Source organism: Festucalex cinctus, chromosome 11 (genome assembly GCF_051991245.1).
Source record: "Festucalex cinctus isolate MCC-2025b chromosome 11, RoL_Fcin_1.0, whole genome shotgun sequence".
Lineage (NCBI taxonomy): Eukaryota > Metazoa > Chordata > Actinopteri > Syngnathiformes > Syngnathidae > Festucalex > Festucalex cinctus.
Window position 1 is genome coordinate 24,039,331 of NC_135421.1, and position 13,271 is coordinate 24,052,601.

General features: G+C 40.4%; 1 protein-coding gene across 6 annotated transcripts in view; it reads left to right on the forward strand.

The window, feature by feature from the left end:
* The window catches only part of LOC144030233 (dedicator of cytokinesis protein 9-like), a 63,698-nt gene that overhangs the window by 34,965 nt on the left and 15,462 nt on the right, over positions 1-13,271 (forward strand). For all 6 annotated transcript variants that reach the window (XM_077536352.1, XM_077536351.1, XM_077536348.1 and 3 more), the window contains exons 4-27: positions 1,104-1,186; positions 2,123-2,192; positions 4,422-4,517; positions 4,775-4,909; positions 6,891-7,065; positions 7,410-7,462; positions 7,749-7,823; positions 7,913-8,053; positions 8,300-8,512; positions 8,597-8,719; positions 9,479-9,561; positions 9,778-9,900; positions 10,029-10,108; positions 10,181-10,368; positions 10,441-10,506; positions 10,587-10,679; positions 10,754-10,877; positions 10,961-11,079; positions 11,146-11,232; positions 11,355-11,444; positions 12,142-12,257; positions 12,339-12,408; positions 12,918-13,043; positions 13,129-13,200. In XM_077536352.1, coding sequence (XP_077392478.1) covers positions 1,104-1,186; positions 2,123-2,192; positions 4,422-4,517; positions 4,775-4,909; positions 6,891-7,065; positions 7,410-7,462; positions 7,749-7,823; positions 7,913-8,053; positions 8,300-8,512; positions 8,597-8,719; positions 9,479-9,561; positions 9,778-9,900; positions 10,029-10,108; positions 10,181-10,368; positions 10,441-10,506; positions 10,587-10,679; positions 10,754-10,877; positions 10,961-11,079; positions 11,146-11,232; positions 11,355-11,444; positions 12,142-12,257; positions 12,339-12,408; positions 12,918-13,043; positions 13,129-13,200 — 2,601 coding nt within the window. The remainder of the gene's footprint in view (positions 1-1,103; positions 1,187-2,122; positions 2,193-4,421; positions 4,518-4,774; positions 4,910-6,890; positions 7,066-7,409; positions 7,463-7,748; positions 7,824-7,912; positions 8,054-8,299; positions 8,513-8,596; positions 8,720-9,478; positions 9,562-9,777; positions 9,901-10,028; positions 10,109-10,180; positions 10,369-10,440; positions 10,507-10,586; positions 10,680-10,753; positions 10,878-10,960; positions 11,080-11,145; positions 11,233-11,354; positions 11,445-12,141; positions 12,258-12,338; positions 12,409-12,917; positions 13,044-13,128; positions 13,201-13,271) is intronic.

The following is a 13,271-nucleotide window of genomic DNA, read 5'->3' on the forward strand; positions in this document are numbered from 1 at the left end:
TCACAGCTTGTGTAGAAACGTTTCAAGTTTTTGTGTGTAACATCAAGCTTACACAAAACACAGGAAAGGAAGTTCTGAATGTCCTAAAAAGCACTTAGGCTGTAATTCCAAAATATAACCTGCCACTTGGTGTTAAACATTAATGAAAATCTGTCATAGAACCAACAAATATTTATAGTTTTCTTTGTAAATTTAACCAATAAAACTTATGCCCTTCAACATAAAGTATTTAGTTTCATTAAGATCCATCAAGTAGTTTCCGAGTTATGGGTATTTAGAATGGGGTCAACCATTTTGGAACACCCTGTACAATATAATGTAAAAAATAATACATTTAGTTACATGAAAAACCGTGCAAAAAGTATAACTTTTCAAAAGATAGCTAAATAAACTCCAGAAGTAAGTTTACTGAGAGTTCACCACACCGCTCCCAAAACTATTAGGTACCATGAGCTAAGATTCCAGGTCAATGGTCACTGTTAAGGGAGCCTTGAGTAATGCCTCAAAGACACAAAATCTCCCAGTCAGGTGTTGTTTGACACGGTCAGGACTGCTGTAAAGATCAAATCAGCACAAGCCTGTTTCTGTTTCCGACTGCTCCCTCGATTAAGTTGCACTTCATCCGATATTGTAAAATATCTGTTGAATAAACATCAGTGCAGCCGCTCCTATCTTTCACTTTGTCCGTGAACAGATGCATTTTTCCAAGAAAGGGAAAAAGCACTCCCACTCGGTTTATGCTGGGGGATGTCACACCGAGGTGGATTGGAAACAAAGAACACTCATTATTTTTCCTTACTCCGTATTTATGCATTTGCGCCTTTTAGCTTAGTGTAGTACATTTCTCGTCATTTCACATTGACTATACTTTACACTGTGATTGATTAAAATTAGATTATGAAAAACGCTATCAGGCCTTTTTTTTTTACATACTTTTTTTTTTTACATCATACTGCATTCAAATGTTCATTCATTCAGTTTTGCTTGCAGTTTCTTGAACTCTTCTATTCAAACGTATAATTACAGTATGTACACTGTGTGGTTCAAGCATGTTATACTGTATTATTAGTGGTTTATAATCAGCTTTCACTATGTCCTCTCAGTGCATTAAGACCTACAAGACCGACTGGCACATTGTCAACTACAAGTATGAAGCTTATTCGGGAGATTTCCGCCAGCTTCCAAAGTAAGTCGTAACAAACCCCCATCATGCTTTATTGATGACAGCAAAGTGGTGAAGAAACAATCTTAAAGTTATGCAAGAACAGCTGCTTCATATAATCCATCCATCCATTTTCTTGACCGCTTATTCCTCACAAGGGTCGCGGGGGGTGCTGGCGCCTATCTCAGCTGGCTCTGGGCAGTAGGCGGGGGACACCCTGAACTGGTTGCCAACCAATCACAGCTGCTTCATATAATACAAATCTAATTTAATAAGACGCTATTTACCTGCACAAGCGGTTTGTTTTTTCCCCCACAATGTTGCAGTTGGACAATTGTTAGCCCACACAAATGATTCCCATTTCCCTTCGGCAAGACGGGTTCCTTTTTAACGATACTCTAGATAGTTTGACTGAATGGAAACCACCCTCATTGTCGGGATATTGTGTCATTAGCCTGCCTTGCCCTGCCTCTTCCCTTAAGAATATCACTTTTGCATTCATTTTCTTTGAATGCAATGTTGATGACCTTCACATGTCCGCTGTTGCCAAACACTTTGACGCTGCGCAGACAGTCGGGAAGTTAAAACAATGCACCGTGACGTGAGTTGCCTGTTTAAAAACTCCACGTTAAATTCTCATTCTCTGTGGTATACTTCTGTTTTCCCTTTTTTTTTTTTTTTAACTCTAGTGGGCAGAATACACCCTGGCATGTTTCCATTAATAGCCTTAACTGGAAAATGCATTTACCAGAGTGGCCTGCTTACTTATGACTGCTTTTAGGCAGCTGCATAGCATCCAAATCATTTAGGGAGTCATTAGCTCACCCTATAAAACAACAAATGGCCTCTATAACCTATTTAAAATCATAATCACATTTTAGTTGCATTGGTTGGGATTTCATCTGGGTTTGTTAAAAGTAGTCTTGGTGTGTGTATTATAACTTTTCTCGCAATTTACAGCAAAGTTTCCAGGCCTGAAAAACTGGCGGTCCATGTCTTTGAAGTGGATGAGGACGTTGATAAAGACGAGGTGAGTTTGTCCCACTGTTTTGATTGACTTTGATACTGTAACTGTATTATACTTTAAAAATCAATTCCTGAACACTAACACCCAACCTCCGAAGGAATTTCATGACAATCATATGGCACATCTACACAATACTTAACTGCTTTATAATTATGGCAAAAAATAGTACTTTGTTGCATAATATAGCCCGGCATGTTTGTGGTGGTGGTGTGTTGCAGCACGACTCAACATATTTTGGAACGAATTGTTCCGTGGGGGGTGACCGCATAGAGCTGGATAGTAGTGTACAGTCTACACATTTTTATTTTTTTTTTCAAACTTGAAATGAAAGTCGGTGGAGATAGACTCCAGCTAATTTAATGTTCTTTTGTCCCCTTTATTATATTATTTATATTTATTTTTCTTTTAATTTTACAATTGTTGTAACCTGGCAATAGCCAGATGGGTACCGCTCCACAGTAATTTCGTCGGGAAAAGGCAGGACATTCTGTACAATAATTCAAGCTGATTGGACCATGCGACATTCTACACGTTTGTTTTAACCAATCACGGCCACGGGTGAAAAAGTCATCTCCGTTCATGTCGAAGGGGGGAAAAGCACGAACATCTTACCAGCTAGAAATGCACGAAGCGCCTCTCGCTGTTCAACATTCAATAAGGAAATGGTGAGTAAATCTGCGAGAACAGAATTAATTGTAGCGTCCATTCGTCCATGTTAGGTTTGTTTGTTAGCCCCTGCGTCGGCGCTGGCTTCCTGGTTTCGTCACAGTTGCATATCCCGCCCCAAATACAATGTCGCTCTGTGATTGGTCTGAACCACCAGTGGTTTGGGAACGAGTTATCTGCGGGAGCAGTACATTAGGTTATTCTCCGGAGTTTGTGAACTCACAAATACCGCGAGAATTCATCTTGCGAGAGCAAGGTTACAATTGTTGAAGTGGAGTCTGCCTCCCATTTACAAGGTTCTAGGTTCAAATCTCAGTTATGGTCTTGCTGTGTGGAGTTTGAATGTTTTCCCTGTCCTTGTGTGGGTTTTCTACAGACTATGAATATACATGCAAATTACCCTATCTCCCAAAGTCAGCTGTGATAGGCTTCAGCTCATTCGTGACCCCAATGAGGTTGCACTATAGAAAATGAATATGTGGAAATCTTTCCAAAAAAAAAAAAAAAAAAAAAAAAAAAAAAAATCGACCACCTTTCTTTTCTGTTGATATGTAGTTTTAAAGAGCTAATTCAGGTCAGAGGAAATGAACCCGCTGATTTGTTTGCCTCTCGGGTGTTGTCTAGACACTGACGAAGACAATCAGACCGTGAACTCTTCCAGATGGTTTGCGGATTTCTCCATTAGGACCATTCGGAATATCATGGCAGCACTTAAAATCCTCTTTTTGCCCCGTGAGCCTGAGGGAAATATATAGGGAATAAAAGAAAGAGGACGTGACGCTGGACCACAAACGCCAACATCTTGAAAGGTCGTTCAAGCTTTGAAGTACCTGAAAGTGAGGAGTTTCTCACTCCTGAAGTTACTGAAGCGAATATTCATGCAAGGATGATCTAAAACAGGACTCACCATGGAGATTGTCCTCCCCCACGCCATTCCATCCCCTGTTGGTTTACTGTAATCCTAAAGATCTTCTTCACTGATGTAACGTTTGGAATGCCTTCTGGCAAAGGTCACAGATTCTTCCTGCCCCACCTCTGAAATGTGCAAATAACCTGAGATGAGATGCATGACGATCAAGATCTCACTGTTTATTTGGGCTTTCACGCAGAGTTTGTTTAATGTTCTCCTGCCTGCTTATTTGGACGGAGTCAGACCCACGCCGCATCGGACTCTGTGCTGTCTCAAAGCCAGAGATCACAGGGTTTCTGCACACTGAGGCAGTTCTTTGGCAGCCTGGTTTCTAAGCAGCCGTAATATAATGTTCTCATACTGTACTATTGTTTATCCTTTATTATTTTGCCTGTAAGCCCATTTGTTTGGACTCGGTAGAAACACAAACAGGTCTTGACTCTACTGTACCTTCCAGTCTTTCTTTCATGGAATTTTAGAAGGGTTTCTCAACTGAAAAGACTACTCTTTATTTTGTTCAACCGGTAAACCCTAAAAATCACATCTTATTTTCAATAAAGAAAGGTTCTGTTAGTGCGCATAGGAAACTGGTGGGGTTCAATACCGCCAACAAGGTTAAGATTAAGAAAGACTGATCTAAGTGTTGTTATTTCCAGGATACAGCCTCACTTGGATCTCAAAAAGATGGGATCACAAAACATGGTTGGCTCTACAAAGGCAACATGAACAGCGCCATCAGTGTTACCATGAGGGTAAGAAGGATATGTTTTGAAAGGCTCTGTGTTGAGTTAATCAGTGCCAAAATGCAATGAGCAGAATGCTTTTCTGTACATCATGTCAAGTCAAGTAGTATTACACAATATTGACACACTGACCAGGTCTCAGAGGCGCATTTATTGTTTTATGACTGTGGGGCCGATTTTATAGCTAATGTGCAGACTATTTAAATAACACTGATCACAGTTGCAGTCTCGCAGCTAAATACGAGTGTCTGTTCTTATCACGTTAGTCATTCAAGAGGAGATATTTCCATCTGACGCAGTTGGGAGACGGCTCTTACAATTTAAACTTCTACAAAGACGAGAAGATCTCCAAAGAGCCCAAAGGAACCATTTTCTTGGATTCCTGTATGGGCGTTGTTCAGGTAAGCATTGTTACACTCAAACCACATCGACCTTGAACCGAGGTAGCGCAGGATATGAGCAGTACCCCACTGAGTATTCCAACACAATTTTCCAGAAGTAAATGATTGTCACTACTGGTGTATCCTCCAGTTTGCAGGAAATAACTTAAAAAATAAACAGACCAAAGTTCAAAGCAAATTGCGCAAACACTGACATGCTGCCACCGCACGTTTCTTTGTTCTTAATTTGCGTGCGGAAACCTGATTAGAATCTGGACAAACGTTTACTCCACTTTACTTCCGACTTCCAGATGGTAAAAGAAGGTGAATGTTAGAGTCTCGGTATCCTTAGAATCTTTTCCACGTGCTCACATCTGAACGTAGAGGCTGCGACTCACTTTGTGTATTATCGTTTGTCATCTCAGAAGATAGACTGGGCCCACTCTGACCCAATTAGCGCTAATCGAATATCTACTGGGAAACATGAAGATGGATGGTCAGGTGCTGGACCTGAAAAGCACTTAGAGCAACTGCGCTCTTTTTTTTTTTTTCTTCTTTTTTTTTTTTATGATTTTTTTTTGTTGTGTTTATAAATGCCTTTACCTTTATGTTCAGAGCAAGACTTAACCAACTTAACCCAATTATAGAAATTTAATCAGTCAGTAGAAAAGCCATTGCTGGCAATGATGGTGCATATCTCAAAACTTATGACTTAATCCATGTTGTGCTACGCCTCTCTTAATTATTTGATACACCAACACCTCTTTCCATCATTCTATTGATATGCACTTAGCAAGGTCCCTAAAGGCATGCTTGGGTGGGTCCTTATCGTGTAGAACAACTTGACACCTCAACCCTATCAATCAAAGCTTATGAGGCAGGCCCTCGCTTAGGTCAAATAGCAGTGGCCTTTGACCTCACAGCCCCAATTTTCTAGCATGTTTATTTCCGATCAATGATCAACACGGCTGCTGTAGCGTTTTCTACACTGCTTCCGTAACGTTCATAATATGACCTAGCGTCAACAATTACCGCTCTCAGCATGAACCTGCACATGTTTAACTATGTAGCCACAATGGCATTTGGAGTGACATCATGCTGTGGCTCAAGCTGCTCTTGCGCTTTGTTAAGATGCCAATACATTTATATGCATATTTATGTTAAACCACATCAACAACTGAAAGAACTGTTTATAGTTGTAATAACGCTGGGAAGTGGATTCACAGCCTTCTACCTGCTGTAGCAGATTGTTAAGTCCGTTTATAAAAGCCCCACTTTTATTTCTCCACTAAACACTCCTCCCTGTGTTTATTCAGCAAGCCTGCAGATAATATCCAACTACCCTCCCCTCTGCTATCACCGCCCCAATGTTATCATAACATGTTAGAAACACTACATCGGTGTCCAAAACACAACAAGCACTGAAGTCTGATAACAATTACTTGTATTTGTGTCTATTTTACGTCATGTGGTTGACAGAATGCCGTCTAGTCAGCAGTTTTAATTGATTCCGAATCCCTGCAGAGACAGTGACGTCGCGCCTCCAGTGTTACCCTGAGATGGAAAAACTCCTCTATTCTTAAACCGCCCTGCCCTTGTGATTTCTGACAGCTTACATCTGGGTGGCCCTTCTTTCCAAAAAGTGACTCACATGCTATAGATGCTGCGTGCAGACTTGGTCGACTAGCTCAAGTCCAGAATTGCGTTTGATTTAAAAACAATTACTGTTTCTGTTGATTTTTGTTGCTAGGCTGTAGTGATGACGTTAGCAATAAAGTGAAGCAAGATGCTGTTTGATAAGGTCATGATCTATTCGAATCAAATGTATTCGGGGGATTTGGCAATAACAATGTATGAAGTATGAAGGCCACGGTCACATCTGGATATCCCATATTACATTATAAAATTAGCTGAATCTGTTTGGAAAATTATTTGTTGCACTGAAATCTGGCCTTCCTTGACATAAACCCATGATTTTGTCAAATCTCACACCATTCTGCAGAATAACAAGGTGCGGAGGTTTGCTTTTGAGCTGAAGATGCAGGATAAGAGCACCTACCTGCTGGCTGCAGACAGCGAAGTAGAGATGGAGGATTGGATCAACACGCTCAACAAGATCTTGCACAGCAGCTTTGAGATCGCCATGCAAGACAAGAGGAATGGAGACAGCCACGATGGTGCGCATGCTCGTCATGTTTATAGTTGTCCTTTTACTGTCCTCCTCCTGCTGTTTATGTCCTATAAAAGTCGAATTTTTGTTACCTTGGTGTATTATTTTTATATCCACTGCCAGATTTTACACAAAGCTGGAGCCCATTTTCAGTTGTAGACCGTATAAACTTATTAGCCATAATTTTAGAGGTGTTGGGAAGATTTATTTTTATACATTCAAAGCTTTTTAACTACTTATTTCTTTTTATGTCTATTTTCTTCACAATTTTTTTTAGGAAGGTTCTAGGAAAGCGGGCCAAAATATCTTCCACACAGTTGTCATTTGTTTTCTTGTATTGTTTTTTCCTAGAGGATGATCTTGGAAAGTCAGACAGTTCTTCTGGCAGTATGGACAGTTTTCAGGTACCTTTCTCAAGCACCTCACCACAGAAAAATGCTCAATCTTAATTTGTGCTGAGAATATTTTTAATAGCTGGGAAACAGCTTTACAGTTAAGATTTTTACTGCACTCTTCGTCGTGTGCACCACCTGAAACTGTAAAACGTAAATATCCAATTTCCAGATGTGGCCAAAAATTTTCCTAATGATGGAAACACCTGACTGAAAATATCTGCAGTGAGGGTGCGCCTGTTGTCTCGAAATGCAGACACTTTGTCCTTTTTAAATCAAATCTTTTTTCCCTCCTCAGACTGCCAGAGACATCGAGTCAAGGATGAGGAATGAGACGAGATTGAAGCTGTTCACCCTTGACCCTGACACACAGGTAATTATGCCCAAGTACTTCATATCCAAGTACTCACAGTATAAATGCAGTGTTTGTACATTGGGCTTCTTTTGTTCTACTGTCTTCAGAAATTGGATTTCTCAGGAATAGAACCAGATGTGAAGCAGTTTGAAGAGAAGTTTGGCAAGCGCGTGCTCATTAACTGCAATGACCTCTCATTTAATCTGCAAAGCTGTGTGGCTGAGAACGAGGAGGGCCCGACAACAAACGTGAGTTCCCATTTGCAGTTGACCATAATAAGTCCCAGAAATATAATTATCTGCATGACTACATACGTAAGACACATGAATGGTCAGACTATTGACATAGCAACCAGATGACAGTCTTTGCCCTAACAATTTCGATTTTCTTCTTCCGTCCTGCAAGAGCTCAACTTGCTTTTTTCTCCAGTGAGACACAAGCATCTTGGTGTAGCTTATCACAAATTTACAGCTATATTTTTACTCCATCTTTAGGTGGAGCCGTTCTACGTGACCCTGTCACTGTTCGACATCCAAAATGGAAGGAAGATTTCATCTGACTTCCACGTGGACCTCAACCACCCTTCTGTCCGAGGCATGATGCCCAATTATGAGACGCAGTATATAAATGGGGGCGGGGACATTATCCCTGAAGGGCCACGATTGGTCCACGGAGTGCCAGAAACAGTCATGCGCTATCCCCGACAGGTGAAAATAAAATTAAAAATAAAAGATTGAAAACACCTTTTATTGTTATTCAAATTGACAAATTAATCTCATTTGTCCTGGCAGGGCGTTTTCACTGTAACATGTCCGCACCCTGATATATTCTTGGTGGCTCGCATTGAGAAGGTGCTACAGGGAGGAATCAATCACTGTGCCGAGCCTTACATGAAGAGTTCTGACTCTACTAAGGTATAGACCACTAAATTTGTCCACATTATGCATACAAAATGTTAAAGTGTTGAACAGCCTTGAACTTAGCTGTATGTATGGAATATTTACTAGGGGTGTCGAAATTAGTGCATTTGCCGCTAATTTTAGTTCCGTAATAATGCATATATGCGTGTAGACTGGGGTCAAGTTGTATTTTACATTTATAGAAATGTATATAGTAAATTACTTAATGTTAAACATTAGATGCTCTTAATATGAAAAGAAAAATGCACTGAGCTGTCACCAACGTCTAAGAAATGCAATGATGCCATCTAGTGGCAGAAAATGACCTTTACAGTACAGTACATCTTTTTAGTTTTAACTCAACTGTATCAATGATTATAAGATGCAGGCATATTTCTATTCAACGTTTTTTTCCACTTTTATGTTAACAAGAGATGAAAACTTACAAAAAAATGTATATTTGGATCAGATACAAAACTTGTGATTAATCATGAGTTAACTAGTGAAGTAATGTGATTAATTGTGATTAAAAATTGTAATCACCTTTCACCCCTAGTATTTACATATGATTTAGTTTTAATACACTGCTTCACAAATTCATTGTAACACTTGTCATAAAGAAACAAACAAACATCAATCACCATTTTTTTTTAATTATCAGTGTTTTGCATTGGAGCTATTTCATAAACCTTACATTGAGTGTTGACGTGCTACATTTGTTAGGCACTGTGCAGAATATATTTAACAATTGCTGTGTTGTGGTCCACTCCCCAGGTGGCTCAGAAAGTCCTGAAAAACGCCAAGCTGGCATGTAACCGCTTAGGCCAGTACAGGATGCCTTTTGCCTGGTCAGCGAGGTACTTCCTTTTTCCAATCATGGATAATGTACCGATATTCATTATAGTTAAAACATTCACCTACATTTCCCAAGATCCCAAATACTATTAGACTCGCAAAATGTATTGGCAAATATTTGGGAGACACTTTTTTTTTTTTTCTTTTTTTTTTTTTTCCCCCCAATTGTATTCATACATAACTGGGATTGACCATCATTGAAATTATCTTTGTTGCAGGCCGTTGTTCAAAGATGCTTCTGGGACTCTTGACAAAAGTGCTCGCTTCTCGCCTTTGTACAGACAGGACAACAACAAGCTGTCCAATGACGACATGCTCAAATTGCTGGCTGACTTCAGAAAGTTCGTATTAGTCTATTGTAACAGTTGTAATTTTCTTCTGTTGGAAGGATTTCAGTTGACGTCAAAAATAAAGTGTGCCTTCACGTCATTCAAACCGTTAGCAGATGTATAACTTTGTTCCATTTCAGGCCAGACAAGATGGCCAAGCTGCCTGTCATCCTCGGAAACCTTGACGTTACCATCGACAACGTGGCCCCCGACTTGACCAGTAAGCGCTCAAATGTCACTTCAGATGTGGCTCACGTTACCTACCGACTGTTTATGTGCTTTGCTTCTGCAGATTGTGTTACCTCATCCTACATCCCTGTAAAGCAGTTTGATGTGAGCGAGAAGAGTCCCGTTTTCTTTGAGGTGGAGGAGTTTGTGCCATACATAGCGAAATGTTCCCAACCTTTCACCATCTACAACAATCACCTCTACGTCTACCCCAAATTCTTGAAGTACGACGGCCAGAAGTCTTTTGCGAAGGTATCTCATGAGTACATCATTGATTTCACCCCACTTTGATCGCCAAGATTTTTAACTTGTGTCTGACCAAAGGCTAGAAACTTGGCTGTCTGCATTGAGTTCATGGACTCAGATGATGAAGATGCTTTGCCACTTAAGGTAAATGTATCCTGATTTATTCGCAATGGACAATCCCACACCGCACAAGCTTTACTCAAGACATTGCAATCATTCCACAGTGCATCTATGGGCGGCCTGGAGGACCCCTGTTCCGTAAAAATGCCTTTGCTGCGGTATTGCATCACCAGCAGAACCCCGAGTTCTACGATGAGGTCATCAGTACATAAATACGGTATATAAAGCCAATCCATGCCAGAATGTTCACGTGTGCTTTCTTCTCTCCCAGTTCAAGATTGAGCTTCCAACCCAGCTCCATGAGAAACATCATCTGCTCTTCACTCTCTACCATGTTAGCTGCGAGAGCAACAGCAAGGCCAGCACGAAAAAGAGAGAGCAGGTTGAGACGCAAGGTAGCCAAATGTCGCAATATCTTCGCTTCTTCAAAGTTCCCAGCAAAATTGATACATTCTTTACATTCCGCATTCTTTCTCAGTGGGTTACGCTTGGGTTCCCCTGCTGAAAGACGGCCGTGTGATCATGAACGAGTGTTACATCCCCGTGGCGGCCAACCTGCCCGCTGGATATCTCAGTTGCCAGGAAGGTGTCAGCAAGGTAATTGCTCAGGGGTCAGGTCATTTAATGTGGATGAGGTCATTGTTAAATATTTTTTACTTTTAGCATTCAGGTCCCGAAGTCAAATGGGTGGATGGAGGCAAGCCTTTATTTAAAGTGTCGACTCACCTCGTGTCCACCATTTACACTCAGGTTAGTGTTCTTCGACTGTTGTGGACCGATTACACTAATCTGAATTGAATACTGATTGCACCACTTCTACATTTGTCACCAAATTCCTCACAGTGACTTAACAAACCACCTTTGTGTTTCAGGATCAACATTTGCACAATTTCTTTCATCACTGTCAGAGCATAGTATCATCACCCCAGGCACCAGGAGGTGAACTGGTCAAATACCTAAAAGTTAGTATACATATGGGGAAAAAAATTGTAGGATAATTTCACAATATGTTGATATTGTCAATCTGTCATTGTTTAAATGTTATAATTACGTGGCCATGGCGCTACTTGGATGCAGGCTCTCAATTGACTCAACTTGATGATGTCATTCGTGGAATTTTTTTAATTACATTTAATTTTATATTAATTTACCCTTTGTGTCATCTTGCAATCATACAACCACAGACAAAACACTTGACTCGTGATGATTCATGACATCTAAGGGCACATAAAGACAACACTCACATTCATATCTATTATGGGTAAAAAAAAAATAAAATAAAAAAAAAGGAGCATTTTTAACTTTAGAAGGCAAAATTTTGCTAGCCATTAGTACTTAATACATTTTCCGAGTGTACCTAATATCGTGGCAACTTAATTGCCTGCCTTTTGACAGTAGTTGTCATAGTTCTTACGCTTTTTACGCGTAAAGGTTAACTACTCCGCCACTGCACGTTAATAAAATTGTGGTCATTTGGTGCATGCTCACACTCAGAGAGAAAATAAAAACATGCCAGTCGACTGAGCTAACACCATAAATTGCTAGCCAGCGCCACACCGTCCCTTCTGACGCCTCCAGAGAATCAACTGTATAGATAATGGACGGATGGTTGCTGTAATTATCCGTCTCAAACATACCTCTTTGCATCTGTTCCATCAGAGCCTGCACGCCATGGAGAGTCACGTGATGATCAAGTTCTTGCCCACCATCCTGAATCAGCTGTTTAGGGTGCTGACCAGTGCCAGCCAAGAAGACGTGGCAGTCAATGTCACCAGGCAAGTATCTTCGACTTACATCCCATGCATGACAGATCCACTCGTTCAAAGCCTCACTCCTTTCTTTTGTTGGTCTTGTAGAGTCATGATCCACATTGTAGCCCAGTGTCATGAGGAGGGATTGGAACACTACCTGAGGTCATATGTGAAGGTTAAACAACATTGTTACTTTAAATTTCTTTCTTTCTTTCTTTCTTTCTTTCTTTCTTTCTTTCTTTCTTTCTTTCTTTCTTTCTTTCTTTCTTTCTTTCTTTCTTTCTTTCTTTCTTTCTTTCTTTCTTTCTTTCTTTCTTTCTTTCTTTCTTTCTTTCTTTCTTTCTTTCTTCCTTCTTGCTAGCTAGCCTTTCTTGCTAGCTAGCCTTTCTTGCTAGCTAGCTAGCCTTTCTTGCTAGCTAGCCTTTCTTGCTAGCTAGCTAGCCTTTCTTTCTCGCTAGAAAGCCTATTGCTTTCTTTCTTTATAGCTAGCTAGCGTGCTTTCCTTCTAGCTAGCTTTCTTTCTTTCTTTCTTTTTTGCTAGCTTTCTAGTTAGCTTTCTTACTAGCTTTCTTACTAGCTTTCTTACTAGCTTTCTTACTAGCTTTCTTACTAGCTTTCTTTCTAACTATCTGTAGCTAAGTAGTTCCAGAGGCGTCCTTTTCATTATCACTGTTTGTTTTCCAGTTTGTTTTCAAGACTGAGCCATACACAGTGTCCACCGCCCGAACAGTACACGAAGAGCTGGCCAAAGCCATGACTGCCATCCTAAAGCCTTCCACCGACTTCCTCACATGTAACAAGCTGCTCAAGGTGATATATTGGTGCTTTTTAAAAGAGATTTATGTGACTGTGCAGTCTATAATTATATGTTCTTATTTATTTCTCTTCTCTGCAGTACTCCTGGTATTTCTTTGAAGCCTTAGTCAAGTCGATGGCTCAGTATTTGGTTGAGAGCTGTAAAGTAAAGGTAAGTTTACCTACTCTGACTCAGAGGTCTATGTCTGCTTCATGACAGCTCATCTCCTTGGCTTTCAGCTT